General features: G+C 35.8%; 2 protein-coding genes across 4 annotated transcripts; both read left to right on the plus strand.

Moving 5' to 3' along the window:
* Positions 1 to 226: 226 nt before the first annotated feature.
* Positions 227 to 7783, plus strand: LOC137734095 (protein ENHANCED DISEASE RESISTANCE 2). 3 transcript variants are annotated; one of them, XM_068473373.2, is made up of 22 exons: positions 447 to 731; positions 1039 to 1054; positions 1152 to 1226; positions 1343 to 1396; positions 1478 to 1543; positions 1623 to 1684; positions 2105 to 2235; positions 2312 to 2358; positions 2444 to 2544; positions 2664 to 2759; positions 2834 to 2898; positions 2992 to 3063; positions 3312 to 3458; positions 3556 to 3869; positions 4029 to 4092; positions 4195 to 4367; positions 6167 to 6268; positions 6390 to 6440; positions 6528 to 6671; positions 6832 to 6927; positions 7054 to 7155; positions 7238 to 7783. In XM_068473373.2, the coding sequence occupies exons 1-22, from the start codon at positions 595 to 597 to the stop codon at positions 7328 to 7330; spliced, it is 2208 nt and encodes a 735-aa protein (XP_068329474.2). In that variant the 5' UTR covers positions 447 to 594; the 3' UTR covers positions 7331 to 7783. The 3 variants fall into 3 exon arrangements, 2 of the variants coding, with proteins under 2 accessions (XP_068329473.2, XP_068329474.2); XM_068473372.2 differs by lacking the exon at positions 1039 to 1054 and having other exon boundaries at positions 227 to 731; XR_015964043.1 differs by lacking the exon at positions 1039 to 1054 and having other exon boundaries at positions 230 to 731; positions 6528 to 6748.
* Positions 7784 to 13641: 5858 nt separating this feature from the next.
* LOC137734096 (protein ENHANCED DISEASE RESISTANCE 2) lies at positions 13642 to 17962 on the plus strand. The gene is made up of 10 exons (XM_068473375.2): positions 13642 to 13818; positions 13916 to 14226; positions 14386 to 14449; positions 14552 to 14724; positions 16472 to 16573; positions 16695 to 16745; positions 16833 to 16976; positions 17137 to 17232; positions 17359 to 17460; positions 17543 to 17962. The coding sequence occupies exons 1-10, from the start codon at positions 13737 to 13739 to the stop codon at positions 17633 to 17635; spliced, it is 1218 nt and encodes a 405-aa protein (XP_068329476.2). The 5' UTR covers positions 13642 to 13736; the 3' UTR covers positions 17636 to 17962.
* The last annotated feature ends 566 nt before the right edge of the window (positions 17963 to 18528 follow it).

The following is an 18528-nucleotide window of genomic DNA, read 5'->3' on the forward strand; positions in this document are numbered from 1 at the left end:
GCAATTATTTTGTAAGCAAATCATAAAATTCAGAAAATTTAAATTTTCCATGGAGGAAGAATAATATTTTCAAATTATGTAAGAGGATGGAGAGAAATAATATATTTTATTTTATTTTTTCCCAAAAAATAAAAATAAAAACAAAACAAAGAAATAGGGGTAAAACAGTAATCTCACAACCAAACTCTGAATCGTATAAAGTATAAATACCCCAAAGTCAGTTGTTCTCAAACCGGGAGAGGAGAAACAGAGAAGGAAATATACAGAAAAGAAAGAAAAAAGTGGCACGAAAGGCAAGCGCAGAGCATTGCTCTGAGAATTCAGCTCTGAAATTTCTGTATTGATTCTCTGATTCCCTTTGCTGGGATCAGAGGTTCATCTTTCCTGCCCCACTGGGCACATTCCCTTTTGTTTTTTTTTTTTTTTTTTCGGATTCTACTGGTTCTGGCATTACAAATTTGATCAAGGAGAAAGGAAACAAAAAAAAAAATTCACGCAATTTTGATAAGCTAAAAGCCGCTTCCGACGACAAGTGATTTTGGGAAATCAAAAGCGCGCGTCTTGTGATTTCTGCTCAAATGGATATCTCACAGAATGATGGTAAAATGGAAGGTTGGCTTTATGTCATCGGGTCCAATCGATTTGGGCTGCAACACTCTCGCAAAAGGTACTTTATTCTGGAGGATAATTGCCTCAGGAGCTTCAAAGCCAAACCTTCTTCGGACTCGGAGGTACAGTTCTTTTGTTCTTCTTCGTCTCATTGTGCTTTTTGTTCTTCTCTGGCCTGTCTTTGAAAAGTTCTAAGTTGAAGTGAAAACCATGTTGCAGAATCATTGTTGTCTTTGTTTGTGTTGTTATGACATGTGTTGCCTATGACATGTGATGATAGTGTATGTGCGGTGAAAATTCGTTGATGTGGAATTCCATGTCCCATTGATTTTTGGTTTTGTGCAGATGTAATATGTGGTTTGATAATTTGATTTGATGGTTTTGTGCCGATCTGGAATTCATTTTTTTTCCTTACATGCTCGATGACAGTGACATCTTACCTCCAGTGACGCTTTTCAGCATTCCTTAATTTTGCAATTTCAGCAAGGGTTTTGTTGGTACAAAATCAGTAGAAATGCTCACTGAAAACTTTCCTTGATCAGGAACCAGTTACAAGTGCGGTAATAGATAGCTGCATTCGGGCTACGGATAATGGAAGGGCAAGCATTCATAGAAATGTATGGACCTTAGTACCCTATGATTTTCAGAGATTCTGGATAAATTATTGTTGCAATGTGACAGATACATTTTTTTAACTCAGCATTAAATATCTAATGATTTGGGCAACCTGCAGGGCTTCTTTGTTTTCACGCTCTACAATACTTCCAATAACAACGATAGGCTCAAGGTAGGGTGTATTCCAAGTCATACATCATTACTTGGATTTTTCGTTGTATTGATAAGTTATTGAAATTTGAACTTTTGATAGTTGGGAGCAAGTAGTTCAGAAGAAGCAGCAAAATGGATTCGTTCATGGCAGGATGCAGCATTAAAGGTTTCATGCTGCGAAGTCACTCCATTGGTATAGTAGTTATATTTTCATGATATGTATTATAAGTTTTATATATTTTCAGGTGTGTCCGAATACAGCACAGGATTTTGTGGCTCGTTCCAAGAGAAGATGGCCATCTTTGAGGTATATATTGGTTGCACCTTGGACACATTTCATCTCATAGTTACTAACTTATATTCCTGTACAAATTCATTGTAACAATTATACACGCCTGTGCGGTTATAACTTTTTTTCAGGATTGAATATCTCGGTCTTAAAAGCTACAGTAAAATCGCTTGAACTATATTCTATCTGCAAACCTGAACTATATTTTGTTCTGAACTGATTGAACTACTGTGCATTTTTACATATCACATAGGTTGTAGGAATCTCCAAGTGCTTTACTTATAAAGAAAGAAAAACAATATTAATTGGAGGTAGTAGCGAGTACAATTAACATGTTCTTTTAGATTTGAAGAAGTCGGCTGAACTTTTTTGTATAACTCTGTATCACTTTGCAAATCTACAGTCACAGTTCTTTTCATACTTTAATTGTTTTGACAGAATGGGTGGTTCCAGGAGGACAGAATGCAAAAACTCCGTTGACCGGACTTTTAGCTCATTGATGCACACAGAAAGAATGACATCTGATGTTATTGCTCCCTCACCATGGAAAATTTTTGGTTGTCAGAATGGTAAGACTTCATTTTCTTATCTGCATTGCAAGTGACTGAATGTGTATGTGTGAAAAGTTCATCTCTTCTGCTGCAGGACTACGGTTTTTCAAAGAAGCAAAAGATTGGGATTCCTGTGGAAGGGTGAGCTTCTCTTTTGATATACAAATTCTTGATTTTTGTACTTTTTTGTCTACTTTTCTTACCTCAATGACGTCCATAACTTCAGCACTGGGATGATCATCCGGCTATAATGGCAGTAGGAGTAGTTGATGGAACTTCGGAGGCCATTTTCCGGACTCTTTTATCTCTTGGCCCCTCAAGATCAGAGTAAGATCACTGACATGTATTTCAACATTTTTATACAGTGGAGTTTCTGATGACATTGTATTGGTTTATTTGATTATATAAATAAAAATATGCTGTTATTCAAACCAAGTGTCTTGCAGATGGGATTTCTGTTACTACCGGGGTAGCGTGGTTGAGAGCCTTGATGGTCATACAGATATTATTCACCAGCAGTTATACATTGATTGGCTACCTTGGTTAGATTTCAAACCGTGTTAAAGAGAGTTATATAAAATATATATGCTGTTATATGACACATCATGGTTTACAGGGGGATGAAACGAAGAGATCTACTGATGCGTCGCTATTGGAGAAGGGAGGATGATGGAACATATGGTAATGAAATTCTTCAAAAATCTAAACCATAACATGAAGCTATGGAGCCACTTTATAGCTGCCCCTGACCTTCTGTATCTGGTTTTGTCACAGTAATCCTCTACCATTCTGCGTCTCACAAGAAATGTCCACCAAAAAGAGGCTATGTCCGTGCTTGCCTTAAAAGTAATGTATGCTTTGAGCTAGAGATACTTATTGACTTACATATATGGCTTGATATTTGCAAAATGCTCTTCTGTTTTCCGTATCATGAACTATTTTCAACTGCTAAATAATTGTCAACACAGCATACATGATTGTTCTTCTTTTCTTCCTTCCTTTATTCCATTCATCTGCAACTCAATTGTTCTTTTTTAGGTTTACTTTTCATCCTAGATAACTTCTATATGAATATTATTTCTGTAAAAATGCAGGTGGAGGATATGTTATAACTCCTGTGAACGAAGGGAAACAATCACTTGTGAGACACATGCTTGCTATTGATTGGAAATTCTGGAAATCATATCTACATCCGTCATCAGCAAGATGCATTACCATCCGTATGCTTGAGATAGTTGCTGGTACCCTTCCATTCTTTGCTTAGGATTGCATTTTTTGTTCCCTCTCCATTTTCAGGTTCTTGTCGATGCAAACCTTCATTGTTTCCATAATTCGCAGCATTAAGAGAGCTGTTCAGAGCAAAAGCTGGAACTAGCTCCCCTGAATTCTCATCCGGAGACATGTCAGGAGAGATCAGATTATCTCAAAGTGGACAGCAGAATATCAGGACCGAGGTTCAGCACCCTGGAGAAGTCAAAGAGATGGAGGAGGGTGTTCTCATGGAAGATGAGGTGGAAAAACCAGAAGGTCGCACAAGTTTGAAGGGGCTGCACGATGCTGCAGACGAGTTCTTTGATATTCCAGAACCAACAGAGTATGACCAGTTCGAGAACGAGTGGCCTTCAGATATGAGCATGGAACAGAACCCCACGGTAACTTCACTGATCACCAAGACTATCTCTTAGATATCCAAATTTTCGGCCTCAATATTCGTTTCCAATTGCTCCTGTCAAGTTTTATGTTCTGTCATGCACACTGTTGCAATACAATCTATTATCTTCTGACTATGTGTGTCTACACTGGATCTGCAGAGTATACAACATCCCAAATTGTCATCAGCTGCCGTTCTCGTGAAGAGATTGCATGAACTTAGAGGTCAGTTTGTTTCATCAGCATAAGTTGCTCTGGATGGATGGGGATGTCTAGTGTATTCGGTTGTATTTTGATTATTTTGGCCTAAAATTTCTTACACTGCAGTTCAAAAGAAGGGTTGTACGGACTTACAAGAGGTGTCCAAGGAAAATAATGTATGCCCTTATGGGGAAACCCTTCAAAAGGATCCAAGTTGTGCTCTACCTTGCAGCTGGGGATCAGCCGATCCTTCTTCATTTTTGATACGCGGGCCAAATTATTTACAACATCATCAGAAGGTAACTATTTATTTTTTCAGTTAGGCTATGTTTTAGAAGCCAAAGAATTTGAAATACAACAAGATTCCTTGAAAGTTCTAGATTATGTGTAGTAATTTTGACTTGCATAGAACCTGTTGTAAATTGTAATTCAATTACTACACACCAACCAAATTTGATGAAGCATAATTTGACTGCAAACCTGATCTACTCTGTTAGATGGGGTAAATAATATCTAAGAGTTGATTAAGATGGTCTTATTGAACGATGCGTTGAGCATCTTACCATTAAGAGGTTAAGGAAATGCAGATGTGAAGAAGAAACTCAGATTATGTACCATGTGATGCTTGATTTTCCAAGTAGAAGTGAACTTTTTAAAAAATACATGATGTGGTTCGAACGAGTGTTAGTATTTTGGTCAATCTTCAATTGCAGAAGGTGGTGGAAAAAGTTTTAGGTACCTCTGTAAAAGGTAAGATATACGCGTAGCTCTGCTGGCCGGATCAATATCATAGTTTCCTATCAACTGAGAAAATTTGGAAGAGAGTAATCATGCAAAGACTCCGCTGGAATTGGAAAACAAGAATTTCTGAGAAGTTGGATAAGTTTATGACAGGACGGTTTATTAGGGAAGTAGAAGTGACCATTCTGATCGATGTATTTAAAGGGAAGGGGGGGCACGAGGCGTGAGGTGTGAGGTGAAGCCTCACGGAACCTAAAATTTTAATCTATATTGATATATAATTATATTTATAACAATATAATACTTTGTAAAAACAATTATAACTATAACTAAATCAAAAATAATATCATCTTCTTTATTACTAGGTTTAGTTGTCCTTGGAAACTATGTCATATAGTCTCAAAATGTTATAATTATTTATTTTATTGTAAGCAATTATAGAGAACTTCAAGGAAAATAACGATGAATGATCACAATTATAAGAAAATTTCAAGCAAAATAAAGGTTGAATGTTGCAATTATAAGTAATTTAAAAGGAAATAAAGGCTGAGTAAAGTAGTGATAGGGTATTTAAAATGATATAAAACAATAATTATGGGAATTTAAAGGAAAATAAAGGGTTGAGTGGAGTATTAATAGGGTATTTAAATGAAATAAATGGGGCGGAGTATTTATAGGGTATTTAAAATGAAATAAATGGCGAAAATAAAGGGTTGAGTGGAGTATTTATTGGGTATTTAAAATGAAATAAAGACTAAGTGGAGCAATTATTATGGAAATTTATGGAATTTGGAGAGAGAAGGTCTCTCCTTCTTCATTGAAATTAAAACGGCAGAATACATTTCAGAGAGCCTGGATTTTGAAGTAAAAAACGCCCAGATGAACGCCTCAGACGCCCTGAGGCGCACCTCTACCACCCAGACGCGCTCTGGTGAAGCCCTCCGCCCACTCCCTCAAAACAAAGGCGGGAACACTGACACCCAGCCTTAGAGGCCGCCTAGGCGAGCCTTTTAAAACAATGATTCTGATGTAAAAAGTAAATGAAAGGCATGCACATTCTTGCTAGTTCATGCCTTGATCTTGATAATTAAGTGAACGCAGATTCCCCGGATGGAGTTAATAGCAAAACAGATACAGAATACGATTTGCATAACCTACTCCAAATAGATGGGATAAATCAGTGTTAATATCATATACTGATTTTGCTGGTGCTGATGCTGCAGTTAGGACATGTCTTGAAATATTGTTTTCGGATCCTTTTCTTTCAAAGCTCTAAGAGCCAATTTATCTATTCCGAAAGTGAACTTGGTGTTAGCTTTCTTTAATTTATGAACTGAGTAATTTTTCTTTGTGACAGATCAAGGCAAAAAGCACCTTGATGCAACTGGTTGGTGTAGATTGGCTAAGATCTGACAAGCGAGAAGATGATATTAGCGGCCGTTATGGTAGTATTGTTCAGGTCCGATCCATCAATTCTTCTAGTACCTTTTATTTTTTATACATGAACTTTTCGGCAACCTGATTCCACATACCTGCATATAAAGTACTAATTATACAAGCTATTGGATGGATGCATGCAGAAATATGCAGAACGAGGTGGATCAGAGTTTTTCTTTATTGTTAATATGCAAGTAAGTTTTGATTCGAGTTTCATAAAGTAATAGCACTACAATCATCATCAAGTAGCAGATAACTCAGTACACATTTTGATAAATCAGATACCCGGCACAACCATGCATACCTTGGCGTTTTATTACATGATGAAAACTCCTCTGGAGGAAACTCCTTTGCTACATGACTTTGTCAATGGAGATGATTCCTATAGGAACTCGAGATTTAAGCTAATACCATACATTTCTAAGGTCAGTACCTCAAGAACATTATATTCGTATAACACGTATATCTTTCATATTCAACTGTTTAACCATACATTTCTAAGGTCAGTAACTCAAGAACATATATTCGTATAACACTTATATTTTTCATATTTAACCGTTTACTTTGGTCTATTTGTTTTCTTAGGGATCATGGATAGTCAAGCAGAGTGTAAGGAAGAAAGCCTGCTTGGTAGGGCAATGGCTCGAAGTGCATTATTTCCGTGGGATGAACTATCTTGAGGTAAGTTACCACTTTACCAAACCCTTTATCGTGTTAAGTGACAGTTGAATATGCTAATGACATTTCAGATTGAGGCCGAATCATGGCATTTTATCTAATTCTAACTTATGATATTTCTGATACCAGCTTGAGATCAATGTCGGGTCTTCAACAGTGGCAAGGGGGGTGGCAAATCTTGTTCTAGGCTACCTCAACAATTTGGTCATAGAAATGGCATTTCTGATAGAGGTAAACGACGTTCTCAAAATTTCACTGTACCTTGTGATACAAGCTACCGTGAGTGATTCCTAAGTAAGAAAAAATTTTGCAGGCCAACACTGAAGAAGAACTGCCGGAAGTACTTATTGGAACATGTAGACTTAACCAACTGGATGCATCGAAATCAGTTCTTGTAAAACCGTGATTTTCTTCACCCAGAAAATCTACATAAATCAAATCCTTATGAGGAAGGTGGCCAAAATATGAACTCCCAGCAAGTAAAAAAAAATGGAAAAAAAATTATGTAAAAAGAGAGGTGCACCATGTTCTTGAAATGATATAATTTTTTAGGACTAGTCGTGTGGAGCTTGATCCGTTGTGGTGTGATTGAATTGTTATCCAACTCAAAAAAAGAAAATCCAGCCCATCACAGAAGGCAAATTGTAGTTTTTTTTTCGATAGAATGGGTTTTGTAGATGTGTATTTATTAGCGTTTACTCCTAAATTCGGAGGTTCTGTATTTGAATCTCACCATCCCAGATATAGCTCAAAACATGTTACTATTTCCGTTGCTGCGTCCATACAGTCTATTCGAAGTCTGTTATCTGTAAAAGTTACTCATCGAAAACACAAGGGAAAATTTATGTTACATATCAAATAGTGTATTCTTTGCAAGGAGGATGGCTCCTTACAGAAATGCCATTTCTTAATTTGTATGCAAGCGCCAACTTCTCGAACTTCCTTGGAACCTTATCATGTTTAAATTTTCCTGCTCACCGTTGTATTTTCATAAAATATCACGTAACTAATAATTAGTTGGTTTCGTCATTAGCTTCAATTGTAAGTAAGAAATTTTATGTTCAACTCTTATGAATGACAAGCTCAATACTTAGTTATGGATGTCTTATTGCATGGCTTAGTATGAATCGTCGTCCGCTAATATGGTGGTATAGAAATAAAAATAAAAAAAATTAGTTGGTTCTTGAGTGCGTGCCAAAATGCATAAAACATGAGGATGGTTAGCTCAAATATGTTGAATATGTAGCAGCTAGAAAATTGGGCCAAGTTTGCAATGGCTTTAACCTGGCTTGGGTTTGTAACAAGTAATCTTAAGTGATTAGCGTAGTATTAGATTAGGGATGATAATTTATAATACGAAACGAATCAAAGCTAACACGAAATTAGCAAGTTTGTGTCAACACTTTACACAAGCTCCTACACTCAAAAATTTGATTAACTTAAACCATGGCTTTGATGGGGTCATTCATGCTCATCTCCTCTTGTACAATATTTTCTTATAAATGAATACCATACTATTTTTATCAAAAAAATGATGACAAAGTCGAGTTAGTGTCAAACACAAATCAACTGACATACAACATGTTTAGCTAGAATTCATACAAACTCAAAATTACATTGTGTTAATCTAACCCACAAGATCATACGGAGTTACAATTTAGTATCAGACTCAATACTTATATATCGTCCTCTCATCCCTAGATGCTGCATGCACGAACTAGTAGTAGGGTTTCCTAGGACCTGTCACTTCATACCAAACGCAACTTCAAAATTTTCCACAAAATATTTTAATCAATCATGCAACCAATCTCGGCAATGATCAAACCCAGGTCAAGTTAGCACAACCCTTGAAAAATACATTCTCTCTACAACATTATGTATAGAATTCCCGACATATTATCTGAGTCCCTACAATCAAAACATAACGAGAAATCCAAAGAAACGCTTCTGAAAATTCAAATATATAGTACAAATTACAATTGTGGTTGGAATTTAATGGCATGTCTTAAGACTCGTTTGGAAGTGCTTTTGAAATGATTGAAACCGTTTTCAGTGAGAATATTTTTGAGTTCTAAAATCACTTAAATATTTCCTACGAGAAACATTAGTATGTACTTTTTGCAGGAAGCACTTCAAATGTTTTTCTAATATTCATTTGCATTTTTATTAAGAATTGGTTTCAAAAACACTTTCAGCCATTTTAAAAACACTTACAAACAATTCATTCACACGCTACTGTTACTTACATGGTTATCAAATCAAATAATAACAACAATAATACGAAGGAAATTGTTATTAGCACTCCAAATTTTTCATTCTACACTCTAAACTTTCTATATTTAGAAAGAAAAATACATTTATGAGGAGTGTAGAATGAAATTTTTAGAATCTTCCCTAAGATGAATAAGCCAAAATACAAAGTATAAACTAAAATTAAAAAATGACAATAAAAAAAAAAGAAATTAATTATTTTTTAAAGGGATTGAGTTGCCTATTTCTGAGAACTGGCTTACTGTTAATATAACAAGTCCAATTTGAATTTTAAGCGACGAAACAAAAAAACGAACTAACTGAGCACAAGCGGACTTTTTTCGATTTTTTTTAACACCGTTCACATATTCATTGTTCAAATGCCCACCTCTTAAAGAAATTTTATTTTAGAAAGGTTGACACTGTGACAACAACTAACAAACAACTAATTTACTATTTAAAATACATAACAATTATTTATTCATGAGTAATGCTAGAACAATACATTTTTATTTTTCACACATGCCTTTCAATTTTTTTAACTATCGAACGAATAAATTAAAGAAAATCAATGAACAAAAATTATCAAAAGTGTGTGAATAGCACTACCGTACATTTTAAAACAATATATTTTTATTTTTTACACAAGCCTCTCAATTTTTTTTAACTGTCGAACAAATAAATTAAAAAAAAATCAATGAACAAAAATGATAAAAAAAATGTATGAATAGTAGTGCCGTACATTTTAACTTAAGATAGTTCCTCTCCACGGAGTAGGATTCCCTTCCTTCTTCTTTTTTTCTCCCCTTCCCTTCCCTCCTAATTGAATGATCACCGTTAAACCACATCAATATCTTATATTAATTTTTTTATAACAAAAGAAAGACAAAATAAAATAATATGAAAGGAGAGGATGAAAAAAAAGAGATAAGAGAATCCTACTTCTCTCTCCACATTCCCCCTTGTACGAAGACTTCACTAGCCCAATATACAAAAAACAAAAAGAGATGTCCCTTTTATGTCAGATGTAAGTCACATGACGAACAAATAGCTTAACATATGGTCCCCCACTCCCACCAATCAATGCATTTACTATGGGCACTTACGAGACAATAGATTTTTCAATGTGATTGGAATACGAAATAGTACATCATATGTTACTATACAAATAGTGATATGTGGGTTAATAACTTAATAATTTAAAAAATATAATTTCCTACCATTTATATAAAAATACATGATATATCACCCGTGTTCCGGTCAGCAATGACAAATTTCTCCCACGACACCACCCTACAACGAACCACACCCAATCCCTCGCCCTCAACCCCATCGGTTTTCCTGTACTTTCAGCACAAATCCCAACAAGTTCCACGTCATCTGTGTGTAACGTACAACGACAACCAACGAAAAAGTAAGCACATTTTACCGTCCAAATATGTGTCAGAGTCAAAATATCCAACCGGAAAATATATAAATAGAATGTAACCGGGAATGGAGCTGGCGTGTCGGTGCCGATAGCAGGTTTGAAGTTTGAGTGGGGAGAGTAACCGGGAGTGAGAGGTGAACGGGTCTGACAAATTTTGTGTCTTACCCGTTACGGAAGGTTTTGATGGTCCCCAATACCGATACACGGGGATCCTAAATCGTCGGTGAGTTTATTTTTGACTCTCGTGACAGACTCTGTATCTCTAACGGTTTTCAGTTGTTTTTCTTACTAAATGTACGATTATGTATGTCAAAGGTTTAAAATATCTATAAAATTATCAATTTTCAACGAAGTATTTGAAAAATTAAAAATCGATTAAAGAAAGTGATTCATTATTAAAGATCGATTAAAATTAAAGAAAGTGAAATGAAAACTTCACCTTATATTGGTGAGATATAAAAAAAATTAATTAATATTGATGACATGTACTGATTCACTATAAAAAAAATTTGATAAAACTCATTACAAATTTCAAACTTTTGAATTATACCATCTATTGCAAATTTTCATAATTTTCGTCAAAGACAACCGATATCAATATCGATATTTCCATAAATTTGCATATTGATATTCCAACTATATTAATATTTTAAACATTGTGTGTGTTTTACTTAAAAGTAATTTAATAATGAAATTCAACATCTGATTTATATAATTTAAATGATTAAGAACGTTAGTTATATGCTTATTTCAATCTCATTAAAGAAGTACAAAGGGACGTAAGTCACGAAACTCTTCATGCTAAATTCCAACACAAAGTTCTATTCTCTTTAACTTTTTCTATGTATGTTTATTCGTTATAACCCTAACTTGGTTAAATCCTCCCGTCCAATAGGGCAACTTGGTGCAGGAGAATTGGGTTAGGATTCTAATTACGCTAGGTTTTGTAATCCTTATTACCTTACTTACAAGATGGGCACATGCTATTAAAAAAATACAAATTTTTGTTTATTTGGTGAGAAAACCCTTGAATACGACCTAAGCAACCGACGACTTCCAAATTAACTTAATTAAGAACACTAGCCTATAGTACGACCTAAGGAACGGACAATTAATCATCTGTTAATTCAAGTTTAATATGTGTTTTTTTTAATATGATTTGTCCGTGCATTCAAACTTCAGGTTGACTTTAGATAGAATATTATGCACATGGTTAGACTCCCGTTCTTAGGAAAACAACCTTTGTCTTTATACAACTATTTTGAATAGCGAATCAATCAAACAATCCCTTAATAAAACAAAATAAAATAGGAACACTTTGCAGAACCCACGATATTTCGGATAAATAAAAGGGTAATGCTATCAACACATCTATTTTATTTCTTGCACGCTCCTCTTAATTTTCGGGTAAATGTAAGTGAGCAGAGAAGAGCTTTAATTGCTATCAACGCGAAAAACACTGTTTGTTACAAATCATGTGCAAATACAAGCAGGCATTCCATAAGAGCCCATTCTCTGATAAAAACTTTGCTTGCCTTATTAGCTCAATTGTTACGAGCATGAGATGTAAAAGACAAAAAAAAGAGTGAGTAATACTTTTCATAAATAACTCTCCAAAACTACGAACTGATTTTTTTAGATATGGCCCACATATGGGCCCCACGTCACAATTTAGTCGCCAACAATGCATTGTACGGCAGTTCTGTCCGGGCCCACAAAGCCTTGTGCTCATGGCCCACTGCCCATCTAAAACAAAGACAAGGATTGTCTGCCCTCCCACTTCCGATGCCCTCCCGTGCCCCTCGTATTTTGTGTGGTCACGGTTAAGCCACGTCAATATTTTATATTATTTTTTTTATATAGATATAATAAGACAAAAATGAATAGTAATATAAAATGTTGACGTGGTTTAACCGTGACCACACAAACAGAAGGACACGGGAGGGCAGAGAATCCTTGTCCCTAAAACAATGAGAATCTTCTAAAGATCTTCATTGTGATTATCTTGGGGATCCTCCAATTAAATCCGTTTATTGTATATCGTCCAGTTAGAAATCATTGTAAATTTTTTTATTTAAAGTTAAATATAAACAGTACCTGATAAAAATTAATCGCACGATGTACAATAAACGGATGTGATTGAAAAATTCCCGGAATCTTCACAAAGAGGATCCGGAAAGGATCCTCATTCCATCTAAAATGAAAAGGGAAATTAAAAAGAGAATCTTAACGAAAAACTTTTTATACTATTAACTTTTAATGTTAAATACATTTTTACTTTAAAAAGTCATTTATAGTACTATTTACTCATAATACCTTTTTATCTTTTTTATTAAAACTCAAAGTTTTTAAATTTTTTTTCATTAATTTTCCTAATTAAAATTTAAAAAAGGAAAAAGCAATTCCAATGGTACGCGACGCTTTCGTCTCAGAAAAGTAAGACCGTTCAACGTGGCGGCCAATGATAAGTCCAAGTAGGCAAAGCAGTCAGTGTGTGCAAGGGAAGACGAATCCCGAGGCAGAGTCACGTGACCCGACCCCACGTCTCGTGCTCTCTTTTAGTTAGAACTTGCACACAGCCAAGCTGGCATTGAGCAGTTGATTCCCTGCGTGGGCTCCACCGTATGCAGTCAAACCCACCAGTGCCACGTCATAAGCGTTCAAGGTAGACCATGTTATGTGGGTCCTGCCCCAACATGGACTCTTTCTACATGCTCGCATGCAAATTGCGTATGACTGTTTGGACATTACGACTTTCACCCCCACGCCCGCCTGTCGCGCCGGGCCGGGTCGCCACCTCAGTGAGCAGGAGAGAATTTATGTTAATAGCCGCATATCAACAATGAGAAGCTGCAGAGTTCGAGGGCAAATATGTCCTTTTGGAAATGGAAGGTTACGCGGTCTTTTCGAGTAACTACTCCATGGGTACATGACAACCAACATTTAACACCAAAACTGTGATTTGTTGGCGCGTGAAATACAAATGTGTAGCATATTAATGTTTGACTTTAGAGACAGTGAATGACCAACTACACAGTGCAATATTAATATTAACTACTTTGTGTCATGAGAGTTGAATTCGTTAAATTCTACACTGTTCTGAAAATTTTTGCCTAATGTCAACACAGAATATATGATTGTTCTTCTTTTCTTCCTTCCTTTATTCCATTCATCAGCAAGATGCATTACCATCCGTATGCTTGAGATAGTTGCCGGTACCCTTCCATTCTTTGCTTAGGATTGCACTTTTTGTTCCCTTTCCATTTTCAGGTTCTTGTCGATGCAAACCTTCATTGTTTCCGTAATTCGCAGCATTAAGAGAGCTGTTCAGAGCAAAAGCTGGAACTAGCTCCCCTGAATTCTCGTCCGGAGACATGTCAGGAGAGATCAGATTATCTCAAAGTGGACAGCAGAATATCAGGACCGAAGTTCAGCACCCTGGAGAAGTCAAAGAGATGGAGGGTGTTCTCGTGGAAGATGAGGTGGAAAAACCAGAAGGTCACACAAGTTTGAACGGGCTGCACGACGCTGCAGACGAGTTCTTTGATGTTCCAGAACCAACAGAGTATGACCAGTTCGAGAACGAGTGGCCTTCAGATATGAGCATGGAACAGAACCCCCCGGTAACTTCACTGATCACCAAGACTATCTCTTAGATATCCAAATTTTCAGACTCAATATTCGCTTCCAATTGCTCCTGTCAAGTTTTATATTCTGTCATGCACACTGTTGCAATACAATCTATTATCTTCTGACTATGTGTGTCAACACTGGATCTGCAGAGTATACAACATCCCAAATTGTCATCAGCTGCCATTCTCGTGAAGAGATTGCATGAACTTAGAGGTCAGTTTGTTTCATCAGCATGAGTTGCTCTGGATGGATGGGGATGTCTAGTGTATTCGGTTGTATTTTGATTATTTTGGCCTAAAATTTCTTACACTGCAGTTCAAAAGAAGGGTTGTACGGACTTACAAGAGGTGTCCAAGGAAAATAATGTCTGCCCTTATGGGGCAACCCTTCAAAAGGATCCAAGTTGTGCTCTACCTTGCAGCTGGGGATCAGCCGATCCTTCTTCATTTTTGATACGCGGGCCAAATTATTTACAACATCGTCAGAAGGTAACTATTTATTTTTCAGTTAGGCTATGTTTTAGAAGAAGCCAAAGAATTTGAAATACAACAAGATTCCTTGAAAGTTCTAGATTATGAGTAGTAATTTTGACTTGCATAGAACCTGTTGTAAATTGTAATTCAATTACTACACACCAACCAAATTTGATGAAGCATAATTTGACTGCAAACCTGATCTACTCTGTTAGATGGGGTAAATAATATCTAAGAGTTGATTAAGATGGTCTTATTGCACGATGCGTTGAGCATCTTACCATTAAGAGGTTAAGGAAATGCGGATGTGAAGAAGAAACTCAGATTATGTACCATGTGATGCTTGATTTTCCAAGTAGAAGTGAACTTTTTCAAAAATACATGATGTGGTTCGAACGAGTGTTAGTATTTTGGTCAATCTTCAATTGCAGAAGGTGGTGGAAAAAGTTTTAGGCACCTCTGTAAAAGGTAAGATATAAGCGTAGCTCTGCTGGCCGGATCAATATCTTAGTTTCCTCTCAACTGAGAAAATTTGGAAGAGAGTAATCATGCAAAGACTCCGCTGGAATTGGAAAACAAGAATTTCTGAGAAGTTGGTTAAGTTTATGACAGGACGGTTTATTAGGGAAGTAAGCCTCACGGAACCTAAAATTTTAATCTACATTGATATAAAATTATATTTATAACAATATAATACTTTGTAAAAACAATTATAACTATAACTAAATCAAAGATAATATCATCTTCTTTATTACTAGGTCTAGTTGTACTTGGAAACTATGTCATAGAGTCTCAAAATGTTATAATTATTTATTTAATTGTAAGCAATTATAGAGAACTTCAAGGAAAATAAGGATGAATGATCACAATTATAGGAAAATTTCAAGCAAGATAAAGGCTGAATGTTGCAATTATAAGTAATTTAAAAGGAAATAAAGGCTGAGTAAAGTAGTGATAGGGTATTTAAAATGATATAAAACAATAATTATGGGAATTTAAAGGAAAATAAAGGGTTGAGTGGTGTATTAATAGGGTATTTAAATGAAATAAATGGGGCGGATATTTATAGGGTATTTAAAATGAAATAAATGGCGAAAATAAAAGGTTGAGTGGAGTATTTATTGGGTATTTAAAATGAAATAAAGACTAAGTGGAGCAATTATTATGGAAATTTATGGGATTTGGAGAGAGAAGGTCTCTCCTTCTTCGTTGAAACTAGAATGGCAGAAAACATTTCAGAAAACCTGGATTTTGAAGAAAGAAAACGCTCAAATGAACACCCCACACGCCCTGAGGCGCGCCTCTGCCACCCAAGCTTGCTCCGGTGAAGCCCTCCGCCCACTCCCTCAAAACAAAGGCGGGAACACTGACGCCCAGCCTTAGAGGCCACCTAGGCGTGCCCTGAGGCGAGCCTTTTAAAACAATGATTCTGATGTAAGAAGTAAATGAAAGGCATGCACATTCTTGCTAGTTCATACCTTGATCTTGATAATTAAGTGAACGCAGATTCCCCGGATGGAGTTAATAGCAAAACAGATACAGAATACGATTTGCATAACCTACTCCAAATAGATGGGATAAATCAGTGGTAATATCATATACTGATTTTGCTGGTGCTGATGCTCTAGTTAGGACATGTCTTGAAATATTGTTTTCGGATCCTTTTCTTTCAAAGATCTAAGAGCCAATTTATCTATTCCGAAAGTGAACTTGGTGTTAGCTTTCTTTAATTTATGAACTGAGTAATTTTTCTTTGTGACAGATCAAGGCAAAAAGCACCTTGATGCAACTGGTTGGTGTAGATTGGCTAAGATCTGACAAGCGAGAAGATCATATTAGCAGCCGTTATGGTAGTATTGTTCAGGTCCGATCCATCAATTCTTCTAGTACCTTTAATTTTTTATACATGAACTTTTCGGCAACCTGATTCCACATACCTGCATATAAAGTACTAATTATACAAGCTATTGGATGGATGCATGCAGAAATATGCAGAACGAGGTGGATCAGAGTTTTTCTTTATTGTTAATATGCAAGTAAGTTTTGATTCGAGTTTCATAAAGTAATAGCACTGCAATCATCATCAAGTAGCAGATAACTCAGTACACATTTTGATAAATCAGATACCCGGAACAACCATGCATACCTTGGCGTTTTATTACATGATGAAAACTCCTCTGGAGGAAACTCCTTTGCTACATGACTTTGTCAATGGAGATGATTCCTATAGGAACTCGAGATTTAAGCTAATACCATACATTTCTAAGGTCAGTACCTCAAGAACATTATATTCGTATAACACGTATATCTTTCATATTCAACTGTCTAACCATACATTTCTAAGGTCAGTACCTCAAGAACATATATTCGTATAACACTTATATTTTTCATATTTAACCGTTTACTTTGGTCTATTTGTGTTCTTAGGGATCATGGATAGTCAAGCAGAGTGTAGGGAAGAAAGCCTGCTTGGTAGGGCAACGGCTCGAAATGCATTATTTCCGTGGGATGAACTATCTTGAGGTAAGTTACCACTTTACCAAACCCTTTATCGTGTTAAGTGACAGTTGAATATGCTAATGACATTTCAGATTAAGGCCGAATCATGGCATTTTATCTAATTCTAACTTATGAGATTTCTGATACCAGCTTGAGATCAATGTCGGGTCTTCAACAGTGGCAAGGGGGGTGGCAAATCTTGTTCTAGGCTACCTTAACAATTTGGTCATGGAAATGGCATTTCTGATACAGGTAAACGATGTTCTCAAAATTTCATTGTACCTTGTGATACAAGCTACCGTGAGTGATTCCTAAGTAAGAAAAAATTTTGCAGGCCAACACTGAAGAAGAACTGCCGGAAGTACTTCTTGGAACATGTAGACTTAACCAATTGGATGCATCGAAATCAGTTCTTGTAAAACCGTGATTTTCTTCACCCAGAAAATCTACATAAATCAAATCCTTATGAGGAGGGTGCCCAAAATAGGAACTCCCAGCAAGTAAAAAAAATGGAAAAAAAATTATGTAAAAAGAGAGGTGCACCATGTTCTTGAAATGATATAATTTTTTAGGACTAGTCGTGTGGAGCGTGATCCGTTGTGGTGTGATTGAATTGTTATCCAACTCAAAAAAAGAAAATCCAGCCCATCACAGAAGGCAAATTGTAGTTTTTTTTCGATAGAATGGATTTTTTTTTTTGTTAATGAATAATTTGTCCAATCCTGAGATCTAATTTGAATGGACGATTCCTGAATCATCCGATTACTGATTATTGAATCCTTTTTAATTTCACTCAATGTAGATGAGTGTTTATTAGCGTTTACTCCTAAATTCGGAGGTTCTGTATTTGAATCTCACCCTCCCAGATATAGCTCAAAACATGTTACTATTTCCGTTGCTGCATCCATACGGTCTATTCGAAGTTTGTTATCTGTAAAAGTTACTCATCGAAAACACAAGGAAAAATTTATGCTCACATATCAAATAGTGTATTCTTTGCAAGGAGGATGGCTCCTTACAGAAATGCCATTTCTTAATTTGTATGCAAGCGCCAACATCTCAAACTTCCTTGGAACCTTATCATGTTAAAATTTTCCTGCTCACCGTTGTATATTCATAAAATATCATATAACTAATAATTAGTTGGTTTCGTCATTAGATTCACTTGTAAGTAAGAAATTTTATGTTCGACTCTTATGAAATTTTATGTTCGACTCTTATGAATGACAAACTCGATACTTAGTTATGGATGTCTTATTGCATGGCTTAGTATGAATCGTCGTCCGCTAATATGTTGGTACAGAAATAGAAATAAAAAAA

The sequence above is a fragment of the Pyrus communis genome, chromosome 7, assembly GCF_041283825.1.
Source record: "Pyrus communis isolate YQ-2024b chromosome 7, ASM4128382v1, whole genome shotgun sequence".
In the NCBI taxonomy this organism is placed as follows: domain Eukaryota; kingdom Viridiplantae; phylum Streptophyta; class Magnoliopsida; order Rosales; family Rosaceae; genus Pyrus; species Pyrus communis.

Bases quoted from the DNA above. Each gene is read 5' to 3' on its own strand.
- LOC137734095 (XM_068473372.2), top strand. From the start codon at position 579: ATGGATATCTCACAGAATGATGGTAAAATGGAAGGTTGGCTTTATGTC. The intron at 1,544-1,622 runs GTTTCATGCTGC...ATATATTTTCAG, and splicing joins GGCAGGATGCAGCATTAAAG to GTGTGTCCGAATACAGCACA. The intron at 7,156-7,237 runs GTAAACGACGTT...AAAATTTTGCAG, and splicing joins AAATGGCATTTCTGATAGAG to GCCAACACTGAAGAAGAACT.
- LOC137734096 (XM_068473375.2), top strand. From the start codon at position 13,737: ATGATTGTTCTTCTTTTCTTCCTTCCTTTATTCCATTCATCAGCAAGA. The intron at 14,450-14,551 runs GTCAGTTTGTTT...CTTACACTGCAG, and splicing joins GAGATTGCATGAACTTAGAG to TTCAAAAGAAGGGTTGTACG. The intron at 14,725-16,471 runs GTAACTATTTAT...TCTTTGTGACAG, and splicing joins ATTTACAACATCGTCAGAAG to ATCAAGGCAAAAAGCACCTT.